This window comes from Lissotriton helveticus, chromosome 12 (genome assembly GCF_964261635.1).
Source record: "Lissotriton helveticus chromosome 12, aLisHel1.1, whole genome shotgun sequence".
NCBI classification, from domain to species: Eukaryota; Metazoa; Chordata; class Amphibia; order Caudata; family Salamandridae; genus Lissotriton; species Lissotriton helveticus.
This window is the reverse complement of record NC_136073.1, coordinates 862,517,014-862,539,920: the sequence shown is the minus strand read 5'-3', so window position 1 is coordinate 862,539,920 and position 22,907 is coordinate 862,517,014. Positions and strand designations below refer to the sequence as shown.

The following is a 22,907-nucleotide window of genomic DNA, read 5'->3' as shown; positions in this document are numbered from 1 at the left end:
AGAGCCTCTGGGGCCTGGAGACGTGCAGGAAGGGTGAGGTTGCCCAAATATGAGGCACATGGCATCATAAAATTATTTTAGCTTGGCGGGGGTCGCCCCTGGAAAGGCAATGAAGCGCAGAGCCGACCCAGGAGCACGCTTCGACTTCTTGTGTTTCTCATGCCTCTACCTGACCAATGACTGAGTGGGAGGACGAGGACTTAGGACTCCAGGAGCAGTGCCTGGACCTTCCTTTCAGCTGGGACCGAGAACAAGACCTCCAGGGCCAACAGCATGGTGCTGGGTGCCGGACCGCAAGCAGCTTAAGGGAACGCTCCCTCAAACCTTTCGGAGCCATGGCACGGCAGTCGGAGCATGACTTGGAGTGGTGGAAGAGCTCCAGCACCAGAGACAAATTAAGTGTGGATCCATTACCGAGATGGCAGGCGCAGCACGGTTTGATTACAGAAGTATTCTTCAACATGTTTGGAAAAACCTGCACACCAAAAACCGTTGACAAAACGTTGAAAAAAGCCTGTCAAAAAGCGACAGAGGGTAGCTCTCTTTACGGATCTGCGCTAGTTGGCGCGGAAAGAAAAGAACTGATGTCAGCGCGCCGAGGTGGGGCCTAAATAGGTGATGCGGACGTCCCTTCTAGCGCGGACGAGGCAGACGACCCCAGGTGGAGCTGACCGACGCCACCTACTGGCACGCAAGGGTATTATTGCTCGAGGAAAAGTCTTCCGGAGACAGCCTGACGCCTGGGAAATTCAAAGGTAAGGAATCTGTGGCTGGATGTCTCTATTAGATAAGCAATTCAGTTTAAGTAAGAATGGTGATGGGTGAAATGCGTTGATTAATCTCAACTAGTAATAATGACTCTGGCCCCATTATCACTGCGCTAACCCAGACGGAGACAAACCAAATGCAAATTAGACTTAGTCCTGATCCAATAAGAATAGTCAAGCATCAACTGCCAGGATAGGTCATCTCTTGGAACACTCAAACCGTCAACCCATTTGACACAAGATACAGTAAATGCACACAAAGGGACAATGCTGTAACATTATTTATATCTCTGGCACTCAATAAATTAGTGGTAAAAAACATCTTTTTTAACAGGTAATCAATTTACTAATCTCACAAAGGCATGGTTTACTGCTAGCTACAGAAGAATCATAGAATCATTGTTTGGTGAAGTGGGAGATTAAGGCCTGCACTTTATAAAATTCCTTCGTTTAGCATTTTTGTAGCCCTTCTGAATCACAAAGTGAAATTTAAAATTGATGTTCTGTTGCGGGAGAGTCAATGTAATTCCTAGGATAGCTTCATTTCTAAATCATTTGATGGCAACAGAAAGAGCTGCTATTATTCATGATTTTAAAGGAAATGATTAACTATGACATCTGATCCTTACTTTTTTGCACTTTGTTTCACCTAATAAGTATGTAAAACTATTTGTATTAGAACATTTCCTAAAATCATTAATTTTAAGACATGTTAAATCATAATAATATAATATGAATGATAATTTTCTTTATAAAATAATAGAAGTGAAGCCCTCTTGGTTAACTCAACCTGCTCTCTCTTGGCACAGTGACCACCGACCCACCCAAGGATGTTCATGTCAACCGGGTGGGAGATTTGGAGGATCAGCTAAGTGTGCGCTGGAGCTCACCGCCAGCACTGAAAGATTTCCTGTTTCAGGCAAAATATCAAATCCGGTACAGAGTGGAAGACAGTTCAGAGTGGAAGGTGAGGATCATGAGGCTGGATACTAAGCGTGAAGTGCCCACTTTTACTCTTTTTAGTCCATCACCCCTTTCCTTCATACCCGTACAATGCAACGTATCCCTTCAGCCTGGGATAGCAATAGGGAGATGGTCCAAGGAAAAATAGAATTAAGACCCCGTGTCATCAGTACATTGTGAATCCAGGGGTAGCTTAATATTAAAAAAAACAAAGAATCTGGCACATTTGTTCAACCGATATTGGGAGAACTGAAGTGAAACAAAAGTCCATTCCCAGAATCCACTGTTTTGCTGAATGAAGGTAAAGAACTGAAAATATGGGCTCTTGTGACATGGAGTCATCAGATAATAGTTCTGATGACAAAGACAATAAATATTTCATTTAGCTACAATACCTCATGTGCTTCTTATGGGAATAGGACTGAGCAGAACCTCTACAAGACTTACTATTATTGCACACACAAATCCTTGGCTTTCAAGTAGCTACTACAGGTCTGTTTTTGACTGCATCGTGCACCTTTATTGCACCTTCATTTTCCTCTTTGCTTCAGATATTTTTCAATTGATTTCAAATGTTTTTACAAGGATATGTAAAAGAATTAGTCATCCATTCCCCATCCAAAGAAAATATACTTAAGGATTAATTTATCCTTTTGACAACAGACATTAATTCCGCCAACCTGGAACAGATGCCAAACTGGCAACAGAAGTCCACCGACTGACTATGAAGCTGGGTATCAGGGTGCTGAGGTGTTTCTCCTGGAGAGAGTACCAGAGGCATAATCGGGCCTCTTTGCAGACAAACTCCATGAGTTACACTCCGGCATATCAGTAGTGTGATGGTGTTTCTGTCAACACATATAGTTAGTGGAAGGTTTCCCTAAAGTGGGGGGTACAATGTTAGTAGCCAAATTTCAAGGGCACCACACGTTATATTTGCTCCCCAGTACATTTGAATTTCAATTTTGTGGTGCCACCACAAGGAGTGGTAGCAGTTAGAGAACTAAATTGGATAGCTTGTTTATCATCATTCTCGCAACACCTATTGTATCTGATGATGGGTGGTATGTTAGAACTTTAGAAAGCGTTACCTTCAGGACGCCTTTTGGCGCAACCCTAGTATTGTTGAAGGGGACTTCTGATATAGCTCTGTCTCTGCCAGAAGTCTTGTTTGTTATCTAGGGTCTGCACATTGTGTCCTTTTTCTTTTATTGATAGAAAGTTAAGCCAAGTCGAGGTCTGTTTTGTGAGTGAGGAATATGGATAAAAGCATGGTAAAAATGTGATTTATGTTATTTACAGCACCATTTTTACAGTATTTTTGAGGATTTTCTGAATCGAGCCTATCCTAACACAAATCAATTTGTATCCAAAATAAATGGACTCACAGGTAAACAAAATCATCAGTTAAAGAGTAACCACCTTAGATCTAGCTAATCACATGCCTTGATCCACAGTTCAGGGAATAGCTAAATTTGTACATTTTCGGGGTACGATTATCTGCATATTGTTATAGATTTGAAAATCAAGTGGTCCACCAGTCAATGTGTGCATCAGCAAGACAGATGAGTGTGAATGGGAGAAAATGGCTCATGATAATGAACACCCAGTCTCTTAGTGATACATAGGTGGTGTCCAGAAAAAGCAAACCTGGAAAAAAATTTACCAATGAGCTTCTTACTCTATCAGGTGGATTACTGTCTCATTACTGGAACTCGATGGGTAGTGAAAACCAATATTTAAATTCAACATTGACTGATGAACAGCGATTAGGCAACTCTGAACAAACATGCAGCAGAATTAATTTCAAACATATTCCCAGTTACTGAATGTATATTGTTTCTGTATTGAGGGATGAGGTAATACATATACTAGTCTTCCCGCACAACGTCCACAGTGTGTGGGATGGCTCGTATATGTCCATCCTTTAAAAAATGTGTTTATGGACCAACCCATTATCGATTCCTACTGTGGTGAAGGAACTTTTTTGACAGACTGGAAAACTACTGTATGAATTTTTATTCATAATCTGTGAGGCATGCAACTGTTAAAGTAGTGGTTATTTAATATTTGACTTCAAATGGGGCTTTTTTCTGGTTAAAGGTTGTCGACGATGTCGGGAATCAGACATCCTGCCGCCTCGCTGGTCTGAAGGCTGGAACTGTGTACTTTGTTCAAGTGCGATGTAATCCGTTTGGCATTTATGGATCAAAGAAAGCTGGGATATGGAGTGACTGGAGTAATCCCACAGCCGCGTCCACCCCGCGCAGTGGTAAGTGACTCATTGTATTTCCTCAAGGTCTAAAAACTTGTTGTTTTGTTTGAAAGCACTTACAAATGTAACTGACTGTTGCCACAAACACAACAGATTAACTGATGAAACAAAAATATTGCAATTTCGCTCCTTTGGCTTCAAATTTTCCTGTATGATTTCTCACTCCATTGCCTGCAACTGGACCGCTTGGTACTGATGTCATTTATGGAAATTGATCTTTTCTGGCACCTTCTCTGTTGGTAATGAATCCTCTGGGCGACACTTTGCGACAATGGATCTTCTCTGGCCTTAACTCTGTTGATGGCAATGTATCTTCTTTGGCCCTTACTCTAATGGTGGCAATTAATCTTCTCTTGTCCAGACTTTGGTGGCAGCAATGGATCTTCGACGATCTATAGGTGGCATCTCATCTTCTCTTATTCTATGTTAGTTGCCAGCAATGGATCTTCGACGACTCTATAGGTGGCATCTCATCTTCTCTTATTCTATGTTAGTTGCCAGAAATGGATCTTCGACGATTCTATAGGTGGCATCTCATCTTCTCTTATTCTATGTTAGTTGCCAGCAATGGATCTTCGACGACTCTATAGGTGGCATCTCATCTTCTCTTATTCTATGTTAGTTGCCAGCAATGGATCTTCGACGACTCTATAGGTGGCATCTCATCTTCTCTTATTCTATGTTAGTTGCCAGCAATGGATCTTCGACGACTCTATAGGTGGCATCTCATCTTCTCTTATTCTATCTTAGTTGCCAGCAATGGATCTTCGACGACTCTATAGGTGGCATCTCATCTTCTCTTATTCTATGTTAGTTGCCAGAAATGGATCTTCGACGATTCTATAGGTGGCATCTCATCTTCTCTTATTCTATGTTAGTTGCCAGCAATGGATCTTCGACGACTCTATAGGTGGCATCTCATCTTCTCTTATTCTATGTTAGTTGCCAGCAATGGATCTTCGACGACTCTATAGGTGGCATCTCATCTTCTCTTATTCTATGTTAGTTGCCAGCAATGGATCTTCGACGACTCTATAGGTGGCATCTCATCTTCTCTTATTCTATGTTACTTGCCAGCAAGGGATCTTCTCTGGCCCTAACTGAGTTGGTGGTGTGGGTCTTTGGTTGGCTCTTGCTCTATTTATGGCAATGGACTGTGTGTGGCTCTTATTCGGTAGTTGGCAAATGATTCTCTGTGGCTCTGGTTCTGTTGGTAGCAATAGTGTCTCTTGGAGCTGCAAATGGCCTCTTTTGACTCGGATTACTGATTACAGGGAACGTCTGTGGGGTCTAATGTCATTGACTACAAATGAGCCTTATGGGGATATAAATCCATTGGCAACAATGTGGCCTTTCAGGTTTCCTATAGCTATAACTGGACAGCTTTGGCTATGACTTCTGGCTACACTCCAATGGCTACAATGAGGCCTCCCTGGCTCAGATTATTGACAACAATGGGGATCTCTCGTTCGAACTATGTTGATAACAATAGGGCCTCTATCCTTTAACTCCATAAGGCAAAGAGGGCTCTAATATCATACTCACAGATATGCACAATATCATTCAGGGTGATATCTTTGGAGGATCCCAGCTGCGAAGCAGACTTCCCTTCTTCATTTGGAGCGTCAGTTGTTTCTCCGGAGACCAGTCCTTCAACATCCATCTCTTTTTGTATGGAAGGCTTTCCCATGATTCCGGGTGACCAGTTATAGTTTGCATACCTAGTCTGTTACATCCCTCTGCAAGGGGCCGAAGGGCGGGGGGCTAACGGCAAGAAGGCAAAGCCCCCCTCTAGGTCTCAGTGGTTGGTCAGTCTGTACCTCCTGAAGAGCTGCTGCAGCGTCGCACCTTTAACACACCCTAACTTGACCGGTATCGCCAGTCAGTGTTTCAGACCAGTAAAGTGTACTCGATCCCACCTCAGTTAGTCTCAGAACCCTACAGAGTGGGCCCCGGTGAATCCCAATTCATCCTCCACCGCTCGATGCCGCAACAGTGTCCCTGGGCCACTTCCCTTATTGTTTTGCCTTTGCATGGGCGTATTGCCACGCCCCTCAAGGGCCCTTCAAACTTATGGGGCATCTTAGCATAGTCTCCAGCCAGGAGGCCTGCCCCCAACACTGTCGCACTTCTCAGTCCAGTCTCATCCCAATGGCCCCCAGAGCCCCAAAGCATTCCCACATTCAAGGGGCACAGCAAACCAAGTACCTGGCGCTTGGTAGGAGGGGGGACCACTCAATGTACCTGCAGGCCCCTCTAGGGTTTGCCACTTCTGGTGCCTTCAGCAATATCACCACTGGTCCCAAGCCAATTACCCCACCACAGGAACCTTATGCAGGATGTCGGGGGCAAGGGTTCTACTTCTGGCTTCCGGGGTGGTTGTGGGGGGGAATCAAGGGTGCTACTTTTGGTTTCCAGGCTATTAGGCTCCTCTGCTTGCCATGCTGCCTAGTAGGGTCCCAGCCATGCCTTCACTGTAGGGTTCCTTTGGCTCGGGGTACAGCAGGGACTCTGTTCTGGCCCCCACCTCACAGCAGCCTGGGGCCACCGATCCAACCGTTGTCCTCAGCAGTCCCCAGTGCACATCTTGTTAGCTCAATTCATCAGTAGCGCGAGCGGGGTGCCAATCCGTCTCCTCTGGTCCAGGGCCAATACTCCCACTGTGGTGGGAACTTTCGGGGTCGCGCACCAGTACTCCACCTTCCAAGGCTGCCTTAGCCAAGCCGCAGCACAAGTCGCCTCTGTCGCTCAATTGCCATTTTAGAAGCGCCACCAAGCACAGCTTCAGGTTTCTGCTTCTGCACATTTTCTGCCGCTTTTCCTGTGGCGATGTACCTTCTGGGGCCAAGGGAGCACCCCTCAGTCTATGAGTGCCCACTCGTCATGTATTGGGAGTCAGGATGCTGCTGCACGGGTCCTGCCTGCCAGAATCTCTATTTCTTACTCCCTACTCCATAAGTGCCTGGTCACCTGCAACGCCTGATGATGAAAAATAAGACCAAGTCCCTGAAAAATGAGTGCTGGAGCCCACCACCGGCAGCCACTGACACAAATTAAGCATTACTTAAAAGAAAATGGAAGTGGTGAACGATGGAGAGTTTACTTTGCATATGTTAGTCAGTAGTAATTTTTTATGTTTCAACAGTTGGAACAGTCAAAGTCTGCCAGTACAGAGGGAGGAATGGTTCCCAATTTGTTCCCTTTGTCAGTGGAGTGCAAAGAGTCAGAAACTTCTGATTTGCAAAATGCAAAGACAGCCACCAGCACTGATTATTTTGTTGCAAGTCGTCTGCTGTTCAGTGCTTAATATGTGGCAGCGGTTGCAGATTGTGGGCAATGGCACTCATTTTTGGGAACCAGGACTTTTTTTTCATCATCAAGACTTTGATCCTTTGACCAAGACAGACTGTTATTCGCCCCGTTAGACAGACCCCTAAACGAAGTAGGACTTGGCATAAGCTCTCTTTTAGAGACCTTCAACAAGGTTTTTTCCCCGGATTTGGCTACTAATACTGGGGATGTATCTACAAAGTTGGAGGCATTTAATACTGCCCTGTAAACAGCCTTGGACGTGGTTATACCAAAAAGGACACTGAGCCCCATCCAACAGCGGGCTTCAACCCCCTGGAACACGGCGGAACTTAAATTGGAAAAAGCCAGTTGCAGGCGTCTAGAAAGAATGTGGCGCTCCAGTAAGACTGATGAAAACAGATCACCCTATAGACAGGCTCCTGCAAAATACAATCTTAACCTAAAAGGGGCTAGGCGCCAGTTTATCATTACCCATATTGAAAACGCAAGCAAATCTCTGAAAGTATTGTTCGGTATAGTGCAGGATTGTGTATCCCCTAAAGTTCGTAGTCAGGATCCGGTGGAATCGCAGGAACTATATAACTCCCTAGTGCACAAGTTACTTACCTTCGGTAACGATATATCTGGAAGAAACAGTAGTTAGTATTAGATTCCTTACCTTAGAATATCCCCAGGCGTCAGACTGGATCCGGAAATTTTTGCGTAGCAGTACCCATGCGCGTCGGTAGGTGTCGTCCGCAGCTCCGCGTCCGTCGTCAGCGTCGTGGGCGCCTTGATGACGTCATCGGAGTACTTAGACGCCACCTCCACGTGCCGACGTCAGTTCTTATACACAGCTTTTCCGCGCCAGAAACACAGAGCCATGATAAAAATCAACACTGGTGCCATGAAACTAGGGCCCTGAAAGGGGATGATCTTAACCCTAGACATCGGTTCGCAGAACAAGGAGGATGGGTGGGGCGGTAAGGAATCTAATACTAACTACTGTTTCTTACAGATATATCGTTACAGAAGGTAAGTAACTTGTGCATCTGTTATGTTATGTTATGCCTTCTACGCCTGGACTCGTTCCTGCACGGTCGCTCCCCACGCTCCCTTGGCCCCTGAAGGAGTATTGGTATCGTTAACTGCTAATTTAAAATCATTTCAGCGCTGCTAGCATTGACTGCATACTGCGCTCCTGCACTGAACTGGTTCCTTTAATTGCTGCTGCCTGCTGCACATATTAATTAACGTAGCGCTTCTGCACGCAACTAGAGCTTACAATTACTCGTGAGCCGCCTGGCATTTGTTTTTATTAGCGCTTCTAGCCGGACCCACCAGTGGTGTGTTACTTTGCAGTATATGCTCAGGCTTGACTCGGACTGTGCCCCGATCTCGTTTTGATTCAGCCCGCCACCATCTTGTTGTTGTGATCAGCTCTCCTGGCCCGCCTCTACCTCCCCGAGACCACCTCCCAGCGGCCCCTCCCACGCTCCGCCCCCTCCACTGTCCATTTAAGACTGACGTCCCAACGCGCAGCGTCCACGCGCTGCGGCCTCGCCGAAGGTGCGCCAAAGGTAAGCCCGTCTCCGCCCGTCCGCGCCTGGACCGCGCCCAGCGCCCGTCCCCCTGCTCTATGCCGCTCCCAACCCCCCAGAGTAACTTATGCTGCCGCTACTCTCCTCGCCCTCAACACCGGACGCACCCCTCTTTGCTGCGCAGCTACCCCAGGACGTACCCACGGCCCATTCTCCTGCCTCTCCTGTAAGTTCAACTGCGTCAGGACCCTCAACAAACACACTTCCCCCACTCACAGCTCCAAACCCAACAACTTGAAATGCATCCTACTGAACACCCGCTCGGTCCACAGACACGCAACCGAACTCTGGGACCTAATCGACACTGCGTCACCTGACATCGCCTTCCTTACTGAAACATGGATGAATGCATCTTCCGCCCCCGACATCGCCATAGCCATACCGAACGCTTACAAGATCATTCGAAAAGACCGCACCAACAAAAAAAGTGGAGGAGGCATCGCCATCGTCCATAGAAACACCATCAAAATCACAACCAGCTCTGACGACAACCTTGCTACCGCCGAACACCTCCACTTTCAGATCCACACCGACCCCAGGACCACACTTAGAGGAACCCTCATGTACAGGCCCCCAGGCTCCCGATCTCAATTCAGCGACGACATCACTGACCTCATCAGCCCGCACGCCCTGGCCTCAGAGAACTACATTCTTCTAGGAGACCTCAACTACCACCTTGACAACATTCTCGACAACAACACCACCACTCTTCTGGACAACCTGTCCAATCTTGGACTTAAACAACTTGTTGACACCCCCACTCACACAGCCGGACACACGCTTGACCCTATCTTCACCTCCAGCAAGCACATCTCCTTCGATCGCACTACAGCTCTCCACTGGACGGATCACAGTTGTGTTCACTTCAGCTACAAAACCACCCTGACCCACAACCACCCACAACCTATTCCTCGGAGAAACTGGAACAAAATCACCTCTGACCAACTCCTCACATCACTCAACCTAAACCCTCCCACCCTCTCAATGGACCCAAACCAAGCGGCCACCAACCTCAGGCAATGGATCACCCACAGTGCTGACGAATTAGCACCCCTGAAAAAGCACCAGATGAAATCATCCAGCAAAAAGGCCCCCTGGTTCAATGACGAACTTAAAAAATCCAAGAAGACATGCCGCACCCTGGAGAAGAACTGGAGAATAGAACCAACCTCAGACAACATGACCTCCCTCAAGACAGCCATCCGCAAACACCACCAACTGATTCGACACACCAAGAAAGCAGCATTCAAAGACCGTCTTGACAACAATTCCCATAACAGCAAGGAACTCTTCAATATCGTCAAAGAATTCACCAACCCTCCCACGGCATCCAACGACGTCACTAACTCCCAAGACCTCTGCGATGCGCTATCCTCCTTCTTCTACAATAAAATTGCCGACATCCACAACAGCTTCAAGAACACTCCCAATGAACAACTCACCCCACCCCCTTCAAATCCTACCCTTCCAACTAACTACCTCAACACCTGGAACCCAATCACCAATGAAGAAACCATTCGCCTCATGCACTCAATCCACTCTGGCTCACCTTCGGACCCCTGCCCCCACTACATCTTCAACAAAGCTGACTCCATCATCGCTCCCCAACTCCGCGATGTCATCAACTGCTCCTTCAACTCCGCCACCTTCCCTGAAATATGGAAACACGCCGAACTCAGCGCCCTTCTGAAAAAACCAACAGCAGACCCCTCAGAACTGAAAAACTACCGACCCATTTCCCTCCTCCCTTTCCCGGCCAAAGTCATCGAGAAGGCCGTCAACAGCCAACTCGCAGCCTTCCTTGAATCCAACAACTCCCTGGATCCCTCACAGAACGGCTTTCGAGCCAAACACAGCACCGAAACCGCCCTCATTGCGGCGACCGACGATATCCGAACACTCCTGGACAACGGTGAAACAGTGGCCCTCATTCTACTCGACCTCTCCGCCGCTTTCGACACTGTCTGTCATAACACCCTAATACAACGCCTCAATACCATCGGCATTCAAGGAAAAGCCTTGGACTGGATCATCTCTTTCCTAGCCGGGAGAACCCAAAGAGTCCGACTCCCCCCTTTCTATTCAGAGCCCACCGAAGTCATCTGCGGCGTACCTCAAGGCTCCTCACTCAGTCCCACCCTCTTCAACGTCTACATGAGTCCCCTCGCCTCCATCGCACGTCAGCACAACCTCAACATCATCTCCTACGCCGACGACACCCAGCTGATCCTTTCCCTCACCAAGGACCCCAACACCGCCAAAAACAACCTTCACGAAGGTATGAAAGAAGTAGCCGAATGGATGAAACAGAGCCGCTTAAAACTCAACTCAGACAAAACGGAAGTGCTCATCCTAGGATCTTCCCCTTCAGCTTGGGATGACTCCTGGTGGCCTTCCGCTTTGGGATCAGCGCCCACACCCACAGACCATGCACGCAACCTCGGCTTCATTCTAGACTCCTCTCTCTCAATGTCCAGACAAGTCAACGCCGTATCGTCCTCCTGCTTCAACGTCCTTCGCATTCTCAAAAAGATCTTCCGCTGGATCCCCCTCGAAACAAGAAAAACTGTCACTCATGCACTGGTCACAAGTCGACTGGAATATGGCAACACACTCTACGCCGGAATTACAACAAAATTACAGAAAAAGCTCCAGCGCATCCAAAACGCATCAGCAAGAATCATATTAGACCTCCCGCGCCAAGAACACATCACCGGTCACTTAAAAAACCTCCACTGGCTTCCCGTCAACAAAAGAATTACTTTCCGCCTTCTTACCCACGCACACAAGGCCCTCTATAATCTAGGACCCGAATGCCTCAACACCCGACTGTCCTTCTACCACCCCACCCGCCAACTAAGATCATCCAATCAAGCCCTCGCAGCAGTCCCGCGCATCCGAAAAACCACCATGGGCGGCAGATCCTTCTCCTTCCTGGCTGCCAATACCTGGAACTCACTCCCCACCCACCTCCGCCTTACTCAGAACCACATCTCCTTCAGAAAAGAACTGAAAACATGGCTATTCGACAAACAGTGAACCCCTCCCTCTAGCGCCTTGAGACCCTATGGGTGAGTAGTGCGCTCTATAAATGCCTGAACTTGAACTTGAACTTGAACTTCTTGTATAGCGCTCGAATCACCGTGGGGCATCTCGGCGCTTACTCAGAAAACCCAAGGAAAGGAGCAGCTGAGGAGTAGGGAGCCATTTAGTACAGATAAGCCTTTAGATGTTTCCTGAATTTTTGATATGATGGAATCTCTTGTAGAGATATTGGCAGGCTATTCCAGTATTTGGGGGCCAGGTAGGAAAAAGCCATGCCCCCTGACCTACAGAGTCTGATACGGGGTACATGCAGTAGCTGCAGCGAGCTCGACCTCAATGGACGGCTCTGGATATGTTTTTCCAGTTTGCTCTGCAAGTATCTTGGTCCCTCCCCCTGGAGGGCGTTAAAAGTCAGACAGCAAACTTTGAAGAAAGATCTTTGCTTAATAGGTAGCCAATGTAGGTTTCTTAGCAGTGGCAGCGAAGAGGATCCTGCCGGCATGTTCAGCACCAACCTGGCCGCCGTGTTTTGGATCACCTGTAATTTATTTAAGGATGTTATTCCAACTTCTGCTAGAAGGGCATTGCCGTAATCGAAGCGGCTGATGACCATTGCTTGGGTCAGTGTTCTACGGTGCTCCATCGGGATAAAAGGAAAGATTTTCCGCAGAAGTCTTAGCCTATAGTGGAGAAGTGTGGCTCAATGAGGAGAAGTGGGGCTCAATGGTTAGAGCGGCAGACCCTGATGCAGAGTTCTGGCCCGAGACCAGGGTTTAATTCCTGCCTCGGCTGGCCTCGGCTGGTCTCGGCGGATCTTGGGGTCATAATTCCTCGGACCTGATTTCTGGCCTCGGTGCCTACTCTAAGCATGGGTCCCACGCTGCAACTCTGGGCAATAGCTTGCTTAGTCTCCACAACGGCCCCCTACAGCGCTAGGGATGCCTGGTTGCACCCTGGGGATGCCCAGGAGTGGACATTTCACGGGGAAAAACCAGGAAGGGTTCCCTAGCGGTATGAGTACAGCGCCAGGACACTCAGGAGTATCGGTGCGCTTTACAAATACGTCTACATTTACATTTACATATAGTAGCAGGCCCCTGAGACAGCGGCTACATGATCCTGCATAGAACGTGAATAATTCATCTTAATACCAAGATTGTTGGCACACTGTTTGGGTATAGGAGGGGAGCCCAGCTGGGTAGGCCACCAATCCTCGGACAAACTGCTGCAGCCTTCCCAAGAAGCATGTCTTCCCTCTTACCCGGATTCAACTGGAGACAGTTGCTCGTCATCCAGTTAGAGATTTCCAGGATTCCTGTGGTAAAGCGGAGTCTGTCTGCCTCCCGGTTTGAGCCGATATTAAACAGCAGCTGGGTGTCGTCTGCATATGAGATGGATTCGAACCCCAGGGCTTCTACTGGCAAAGGTGCCATATAGATGTTAAAAAGGGTAGGGCTAAGGCAGGCGCCCTGGGGGACACCCTTATCCAATGGAATTTTCACCGACTGATAGGAGCCCATGATGATAGTTTGGGATCTGTCCTTCAGGAAGTTCAGTAGCCATTTAAGAGCCATACCCTGAACACCATTGGATCTTAACCTCTCCGCGAGCCTGACATGTGAGATGGTATCAAAGGCCGCGGAGAGGTCAAGAAGGATCAGGATCGCTGATCCTCCAGCATCCACTGTCATCCTCAGGGAGTCAGTAACCGCCAAAAGATCTGTTTCCGTACTGAAACCCCGACGGAACCCAGATTGTGAGGGGTCCAGAATGCAATTAGATTCGAGGTAACTGTTCAATTGCTGGTTAATAATGCTTTTCAGCATTTTGCCCAATAGAGGAAGCAGAGAGATGGGGCGATAGTTGCCCAGCTCTTGCGGGTTAGCCGCTGGCTTTTTTTAAATGGGGCGAACACGTGCTTCCTTCCAGGGGGCCGGAATCACACCTTCTAAAATTAATAGGTTAAAGATTTTTTGAATAGTGGGTGACAAAATGTGGGACAGGTGTGACATGACTTTTGGGGGACAGGGGTCCACAGGGGAGCCCGATTTAGCGATCTCTAGAGCGTCTATACTAGTGAGATCTGCCTAAAGCTTACCAGGGAGCAATCAGTCCATGTAGATGAGCTGCCTAAGTTCGGGGGAATATGGACACTTGATGAAAACTTGGCATAGATAATTTCAATTTTTTCATGAAAAAACCTAGCTAATGAGTCACATAGGTCTTGAGACTCTATGGGTGCTTGCTTGCATGCGACCGGGGTCACAAAATCTTTGGCAATGTCAAATAATGCTTTTGCTGAGTTATTTGAAGTCTCAATCTGGTTCGCAATGAATAGACATCTCGCTGCCTTAAGATTACGATGATAGGTCGTAAGTGCAGATTTAAATGATATTTTCGACTGAGGGGATTTATTCCGTCGCCAAAGTCTCTCCAGTCTTTACAGGCGGATTTTTCCTGCCTTAAATTGGCGGTATACCATTGGGCTGAGCGTCTCTTAGGGGTAAATCTGGATATTTTTTTCGCTGGAATAGTTATATCCAGCACTTTTATCAGATCTTCCGTAAATTTCGACAAGGCGTCAGATACATCCCGCTCCTCTATTGGATGTAGTGCCAAGAACACTTCCTCAAAGGCCTGAGGGGTTAGCTTATTCCATCGCCGCTGCATGATTTGGCATCTACCTACAGATCGTCCACTAAGTATCTGCATGCAGGGTGGCATCGTGAACTTAATCATCGAATGATCCGTCCACGTAAGAGGCCAGGGAGGGTCATACCTAAGTGAGTCAAAATTCGTAACTAATAAATCAAGTGTATGCCCCCCGTTATGAGTGGGTCCTTGTACTCTTTGGGAGAGCCCCAGATGTTCCATGTCCGTAAGGAGCTTGTTCACCTCAGGTGACAAATGCATTTCCCCGTGAAAATTAAAATCGCCCAGCAGCATGAACTTGCTGGCCGCCAATGCGTGGGTAGCTATCTGCTCCACTAATCTATCTGAAAAGTCTGCTTTCGGGCCAGGAGGCTGGTAGACTATGGCTCCTGTCCAACTTTCTGATGGAGAGAATATTACTTTAAAGAGGCCTAATTCCAGATTTTCGTCAGTTAACGTATTGATCTAGGAGATACAGAAAGAAACAGGTTAGTATCCTATTGTATCCTAGTGTCCTATTTTCATGACAAAATATCAAAAATGTATGAGAACTTTCCCTCATCAGTCCCACATGACGCGTTATCCTCCATCTCATCTGAGGAGCAGAATGAGAGAGTACTTAGCTCCCTTAATAGCTTCGCAACGATCACGGCGGAGGAGGTTATGAAAGGTCTTGCGACTGCAAAATCGGGGTCACCATCAGATCTCTGCCCTCCAAAAACAATGGCGCTGCTAGCAACCTGCTGTGCCCCAGCCATCCGAGATATATTTAATCTCTCAATCCATATGGGTACCATTCCAGCGATTTGGAAGGAGGCATTTGTGAACCCTATCCTGAAAAAAACGATGGCGGATCCTCTAATTCTTGGCAATTACCGGCCTATTTCCTTGCTACCTTTGTTGAGCAAAATATTGGAAGGTATTATCAACCGACAACTAAGTACCTACTTGGAAGACAACCATCTTTTGGACCCATCACAGTCGGGGTTTCGGCAAGGTTTTAGCACAGAGACCGCTATTCTGGCCGTGACCGATTCTCTCAGACAGACTATAGATGCGGGAGGCTCAGCAATTCTGATCCTCCTAGATCGCTCCGCAGCTTTTGATACCATCTTGCATTCTTAGCTGGCGAAGAGATTTGTAACCTGTGGTATCAAGGGGGCTGCACTTAAGTGGCTCAAGCACTTTTTGTCTGAAGAACTCAAACCGCGATGCTGGGACCATACACCTCCGAAATAAGGCATCTCGACAAGGGCGTTCCGCAGGGGTCTTGTTTAAGCCCAATCCTTTTTAATCTATATATGGCACCGCTGGCAGGGATCATCGAGCGGCTGGGTTTTGAGATCATCTCATATGCGGACGATACGCAGCTTATTTTTACCATCGGTCCGAAATCAGCGCTCGACAAAACCCGCTTCGCCACCGGTATGCTTGCCATCTCCAACTGGATGGCAGGCTCAGTTAGAATTGAAGTAGAAATACTCTCCTGGCAGGAATCTCAGATCTAGTGCTCAGGATCTCCTGCAGGTTCCCCGAATTCGGCTTGTCCTCACCGGAGGTAGAGCCTTCTCATATCTTCCTCCAAGATACTGGAATGAGCTCCCTCCGGCTTTACGTAAAATCCCAAGCTACAGCATTTTTAGGAAACAGCTGAAAGCTTTTCTGTTTTAGTAAACACGCTTAAGTCTATCCTGGTTTCACCCCTCAGTAAATTTGCCTAGTTAGCGCCGAGATACCCCAGGGTGATTTGAGTGCTTTATAAACATTTAACATAACATAACATAACGTAACAACAACAGTGACAAATGGAGAAGGCAGTGCTGAAAAAAGCTGCAAAAGTGAGATAAATATGCTGGTTGGGTGGTAGAGGACAAAGGCATGAGTGAGATCAAGACTTGGCAGCCTCGGTATTTAGCAACCCCGAATAAAAACTTTGAGCCCTTCCACTTAATTTAACAAATTAAGTATTGCAAATTTGCATATTGTTACTGCCATCCCAGGACAAGGGCACAGAGGGAAAAAAACTATAAGAAAATGAGCTACTTACCTGTAACTATGGTTCTCCGGTATTGGTATCATACATAGATTCCCATGCTTGAATCATCCCTGTCGTCTTAGTGGGAGTCCCGACTCCCACTACGACAATGGGGATGATACAAGCATGTGATTCTACGGAAGAGCCAATACTGGAGAAGTTGCTGGGTCTGCAAATATCTGGAGGCGCTGAACCCAGATTTTTGAGTGAAGCAGCACCAACTGGTCATCTAACTCCACATGGCAGGAGAAGCAAACCCCCCCTCCACCTAATGCGCCTTGCTACCCTACCCAGTCCAAGCCGTCCGCAGAACAGGCCTCATAAAAGCTCCCACACACATTTACCACCTGCTACAAGTGGGTGGTAAATGTGTGACTATTTAGGAGCATTATTTCTCCCGGAAAGGAGGGGGGGGGTTGGACACACGATCTTCCAACTGTATTCCCAGGTCACATGTTATTCCCCATTCCATGGAAAATAATTTGTAATCTTCAGATTTAGGCATGGCATACCAACGAACTTCCGGTATTCCAAAAACTAAATGTTGGGAATTCATTAAGAGGCTCCAAAGGGCAGCCAGAAAGTTGAGGTTCTGGTGTGAAAGGGGCAGCACGGAAAGGAGGAGGGTGACAGTGAAAGGGAGAAAGAGGGTGGGAGAGGATCTAAAAATGATGAACAGCCGAGACAAGTTTCCTGGTGGAAGTGAGAGATGCTGGAGGTGCACACTAGGTGAGTTATCTGCATGTGCTATACATCCGCATACCGTGGGGATTGGGTTGGGTGCCTGTGTGTGCTTGCCAGATGTGCACATAAATCAGGACTGTGTTTTATGTGCGTGTCTCTACAGATGCTACATACCAGAAGTGAGGCATATATTATGTGTGCGTGTATACTGGGGACTGCCCAAAACAGGTATGCGCTTCGTGCCAGAAGGAAGCTATACAAAGTACCACTTGGCTACAAAGTACCTGTATCAGCAACATCATTTGTTCACTGGCTAGTGGGTGAATGGTGCTAGAAGTGATTTATACATTATTCAGAGGCGTCTTTATAAATTTCAGTGCTAAAATAAAGACAAGAAACTAGTGTGTGTGTGTATACGTAACGCAATACCCAACGCGTTTCGACAGCCATGTTGGTGATTTCCCCCACGCAACCAGTGTGCTTAAAACATACAGTTCATACACATTGACAACGGTCCAGGTAGGGAATCAGTATTCACACTGCAGCTCCATATTGGTATGCCCAAAACTCATTTAAGTTTCTTGTTTGACACTCTGTTGCACATATTTCCCTAGAACATACAAAGAGTGCAATGGGTCAGCCCACATCTGCATTGTGTTCCCTTCAGTGTGCGTGATAGCGTTCTGCTAAAGCACCATGTCATCAGTCACACATAAAATAGCCCCCTTCAGTGAAAAATAAAGTATATATATATATATATATATATATATATATATATATATATATATATATATATATTGTACGCCTTTTTTCTACTTTGGAAAGGCACCCCAGCTCCACACACACTGCTACCTGGCCTTCAGTGGAGTTGCACTGCAAAAATAGTGGGCCTCACTTTTGCACACGCTTTAAATCCATTCAAAGATGGCCCAAGTTTTGACACTCGTGAGTGGTCCTCTTTCAATGTTGTTTAGTTTGCAGAAAACATTCAAAGATGGCAACCCATGCAGGTGCTTATCTGAATATGCATAGGTGTCCGTCTTGTTTTCGCAAAATTACAAGCGTTCAAAGGTGTCTGCCACTGGTGTGCACACGAAGGGGGCCAAGTCTCAATGGTTTTTACATACCTTCATGACAAGAAACGCTTTAAGGTGGCCGTCCTTGAGTGCGCACTCATGGGCAGCCAATTTTGAACGGTAATAACATTTTACAAAACCAATTCATAATTAACAAAACACATATGGAAAGCTAAGCCGTCTGCAGGAAATGCAAGGCAAACTGAATTTGCCAATGCCTTTTTTAATTTGCAGAAACTACTAAGGTAATGGAGGTTATTCTCTGTGTAATAAAGAGGTCGAAAAAGGGCAAATACCAAAATATATTTTTTATTTAAGAATAAAAGGTGGGAAAAATGGCAGCTTCCATCCTACTCAGCACCTTTCATCAATTGCCAGTGTACACACCCACCTACAAACGCATTGTTCTACTGGACTAGGTTGTGGCAGTGTGTTTGCCCAGCAGTAAAAATAAGCAAGGAAAATGAAACAGGTTATATACAAATACCAATTGAATCAACCTCATATACAAAAAAGTCTACACCAATAACCAGTTTTCATATGCAATTGGAACCCTCTCTGCTCCAGGATATATTTGCTTTTTCACAAACAAAATACATTTATCATTGTTCGGTTTGATCAATGTTTTATTTTCATTGTTTTGTACTCTAATGTTTTGTCTCATTTTCATATTAAGGCTCTTGGGAAACTGCAGGGTGAGGTTTAGTGTTCGCAAAACTCGCTGTCATAGGAAAACGAGTACTGGTGGTAAAGTGATTATAAAAGAAAACTGTGAAGAACAAGAATTGGAAAAGCCAATCTGTCTCGCCTTGATATTGAAAGTGCCAAGCTATTGGCTTTGCTAAAGCTTGTTTGTAAAGTTTTGTTAGAAAACAAAAAGAAAAGCATTTTCAAAATACCTCAAAACTGTACACTTTATTTAATATTTTTCATCTTTAGAGAATGGTATAGTTTATATTTCAAATATTTTTCCCCCGGAAAACTGATTAGAATAAGTAAAACAAGGCTGTACCACAATTTAAATGAAAACTTCCCAAAGACCTAATTTACTTTCCATATGACTTAGAACGGAAACAAATGCTCTGCTATTTGGTCCTCTGCCTCAAATACCAGCTTAGTGAGTGCAATAACACCCCTAACACTAGAGAAGTCACTTGCGCCCCCCCCCCGCCCAACTCCCAGCACTATTTGTTACCAAGGTGTTTGCTTCATGCCATGTGGAAAGCAAACAAATCAAAAATAATCCTTAAAAACTGCTCTTTTGTCATACCACGGCAACAATCTATCTATTTCTATGCTTTTACATACAAGCTGAGAGGGGTGAGACGCAACATCAAGAGAGTTGGGGGGAGGTACTTGAGGGTCGAAGCTGCACATGAGGCAGACAGCAAGAAAACACATGTACTATCATGGTGTGCTGAATGAAAATGAAAAACATAGTTCCAAGTATATCAGCCAGGGGTGTGGAATTTAATAAAATATCTACTTGTCCATGGGGCAGGTTGCTTCATAAATCTACGTGTCCTGTAACAAAATCTCCCTTTGGTGTCAAGTAGTGCTGCGACAAATTTTGGCAGCAATCTCATTATGAAGAGCTCTGATATAGCCTCTCTGATTATGCCAGGGATCATACCATAGTAGTTTTTGAATACTTGTGATCCCCTTATGTTGCCACGATTCCGCAGATCTACATACTGGGGCTGAAGGTAGTGGTAAGCAATACTTCCAGGGTTAAAATGCCCAATTGAGTCTGTGCAAACCTACTAACTTGTATGTTTCAAGGGTTTTCAACAAGTCTTCTTTAATCTTTTCCCATAGTGAGAAATGTTGGAATTTTACTCCTGACGATGGCAGACGTAAACCTTCTAACAGGGTTGGGGAAAAAGTGGTTGGAGGGAAAGTGAACTTTCAAACACTCAGAATTTCGCATGAGCAAATCTATACATGCATATTTGCTCATTGGTAAAATGCAGTTCACAAATATTTTCTAGGACTATTATTTCTTGTACTACTGTAAATTCTTGGGAATTCACGAAAGCTGTATAGCTGCACTTAATGCAAGGACATATACCATGGGTGCACTTTTGAGACTTTCTTTAATAATTGGGCCCCTAATTTTGTCTGGCGTTGACCATGACCTTTTGCGTTTATTAAAATTCTGTCTTCCTCTCTGTATCGGCTGGCTTCATTGTGAGTAACAGCATTCTGCTCTTTCACAAGGAGCATATTGGTGCACAAAGTAGTTTTGTACAGTGCCAATAACTACTGTTGCAGTGTGCTTTTTGAGTCCCAAAACTATTTTTGCTTTTGCCAATGTTTGTTATAATGGTGAGGGCCCTGCAGCTCCCAAACCAATAAGGTTTTACAAAAACCATGCCAAAACAATTCACACATTGATAAAACTAAAAAGCTGACCACCAATTTCAGGCCTAATGGTTTTGCCAATGCTTGTTTATTTTTGTTTCCCATATCTTATTGAAACTGGTTACACTGATTTTCCATTATGAATATTTTTGGGAAATACTAGTATGCATCAACACGTTACTAAATGATGCCGCAAAGAAATGGTACCTGAAATTTTACAGTAGTTTAGCAAAATGTTTTTTTTCCCTGCTTTCACTTTTCATGAACATTTTATTTTGAAAGAATAGAATCATCAATCTTGCTTTCAAGCTTCTGCAAATATTTGCATCAAATCAGAGTATTCTGGGAGCATTATACATAGTCTCATATTGCTAAACCTTGAAAACATGTGTACACATTTTTATACTGGAACCACTGTCAGTAGTGCATTCAGAGCTCACATTTACTTAGGGCTCTCACCCTAATATTACAGGCTTTCAATTAATGTACCATAAATGCAAGTTTGAACAGCATTAACATATGGACATTACCTTACCTGCAGACAGTACCCTTCCCTGATCCATAATGTGGTACTCCAAACTGGCAGCCAAAGGGTTTGTGCTGCAGGGGGTTGGCCCTACTTGTCCCAAGGACAAAATACACATGAAAATGTATTACCCTTGACCCCAAACAATATGTCCTGGGCGTTGGGCTATTGGAATTCCACATCCCTGAGCAAAACAAAACTGATGGCTATGCTATAGGGTTCGTGAGCACTTGGTCACAGTAGGAGGAAGTGAAGCAGGGTAGAGACTGTCCCAGTTGTGGTGCTCGCTTGGTACCGACACCCTGTCACCTTGTGTGTATGTTCCATCCTTTTCAGAGACATAAGCCTTTTGGAAAATCTCCCTTTCCCGCTCTAAGCCAGTCAGCCTCTGCATAACACAAGAAATTGATTGAGTCTGTTACATCCTCTGCTTCTAAAATGGCTTTAATTGAACACGGAGACATCCCACCAGCTCTATTTCCACCTGCGACATGGAAATACTTCCCACGTAGGATCAAAACAAAAACATCCTTCCAACCACACCCCCTGCATGGTGTGGCATGCTACTCATGTAACAGGGGCGGCCTTAGGCATGTGCAAGCTGTGCACCTGCACAGGGCCACCAAACCCGCGGGGCCACCACACCAATATATATCCTTAATATAATAATCCTCTGAGGATGGATAAATATTTGCGTGGTGGCCCCTGGCAGGGATTTGGCGGCCTCCGGCTCTGTTCCACTTCCAAACAGCCTCACCCCCCTCTTCACTGGCCTCCGCGCCTGCGTTCCTCTGGGGGCCCCCTACCTGCTCCTCCGGGGCACCCTACCAACGCTCCCTGCCAAGGGCCGCCATAAGCCTAGAGCCGCCCCTGCATGTAAGCAAGCGCTACAGTGACCCACATAGTGGTAGTAGGCGCTATAAAAATGCTGCAATTCAATATAATAAAATACATTATGGCTATCTCATTCCAAACTATCTGCCATTTGTAAATCGGTCTGATGGCAGGTGTTGGCCTGCATCACTGCTCGATACATTCTCCAGCCTATCCAAGAGCGCGACAATCTCTGCAAAATGATAACACGCAATAAAAAAAGAAAACACTTGCATTTACTGATCTCACACCACGTACAAAAAAAGGCTGGTGAATGTGGGTTTTTTCAACAGAGGCTGCAGAAATGCAGAGCTCAGGTTTTTCTTTTTCCGTTAAATATTTAATGTGAGAACCGTTGCTGCTTTCCTGCGGCTGGACACACTGCGCTTCCAGCACCTGGGTTTCTTGCGCAGAAGCCAATATCAGCCTATTATTTCCCAGCGGGGAAATACCTCTGGTTATTGCACCTAATGTACTGCCAGCAGATTTCATCAGTTTCCCCAACTCATTTATATTGTGATTCTCATATAATTGTTTACCATGCGATCAGAATAACCTTATTATTGCGCAGCACCCCATGTAAGAAGAGCCCTGCATCTAAGCGGGGTAAAAACAGATGATTTTTGACCAATATTGCATTTCTCGTTTTATCAACCTGGGAGTGATGAAAAGCTGAGTGATCTACCAGGAGTTGAACTTATTATAATCCAGGAAATTAACTGGACAAGTAATCTTTCTAGACATACCTCCCATGA

General features: G+C 45.9%; 2 protein-coding genes across 11 annotated transcripts in view; one reads left to right on the top strand and one right to left on the bottom strand.

Moving 5' to 3' along the window:
• LOC144798821 (uncharacterized) overlaps positions 1-22,907 on the bottom strand; it is a 390,922-nt gene that overhangs the window by 92,391 nt on the left and 275,624 nt on the right. The window lies entirely within an intron of this gene.
• CRLF1 (cytokine receptor like factor 1) overlaps positions 1-22,907 on the top strand; it is a 112,457-nt gene that overhangs the window by 58,897 nt on the left and 30,653 nt on the right. For both annotated transcript variants that reach the window (XM_078669862.1, XM_078669863.1), the window contains exons 5-6: positions 1,577-1,734; positions 3,834-4,002. In XM_078669862.1, coding sequence (XP_078525988.1) covers positions 1,577-1,734; positions 3,834-4,002 — 327 coding nt within the window. The remainder of the gene's footprint in view (positions 1-1,576; positions 1,735-3,833; positions 4,003-22,907) is intronic.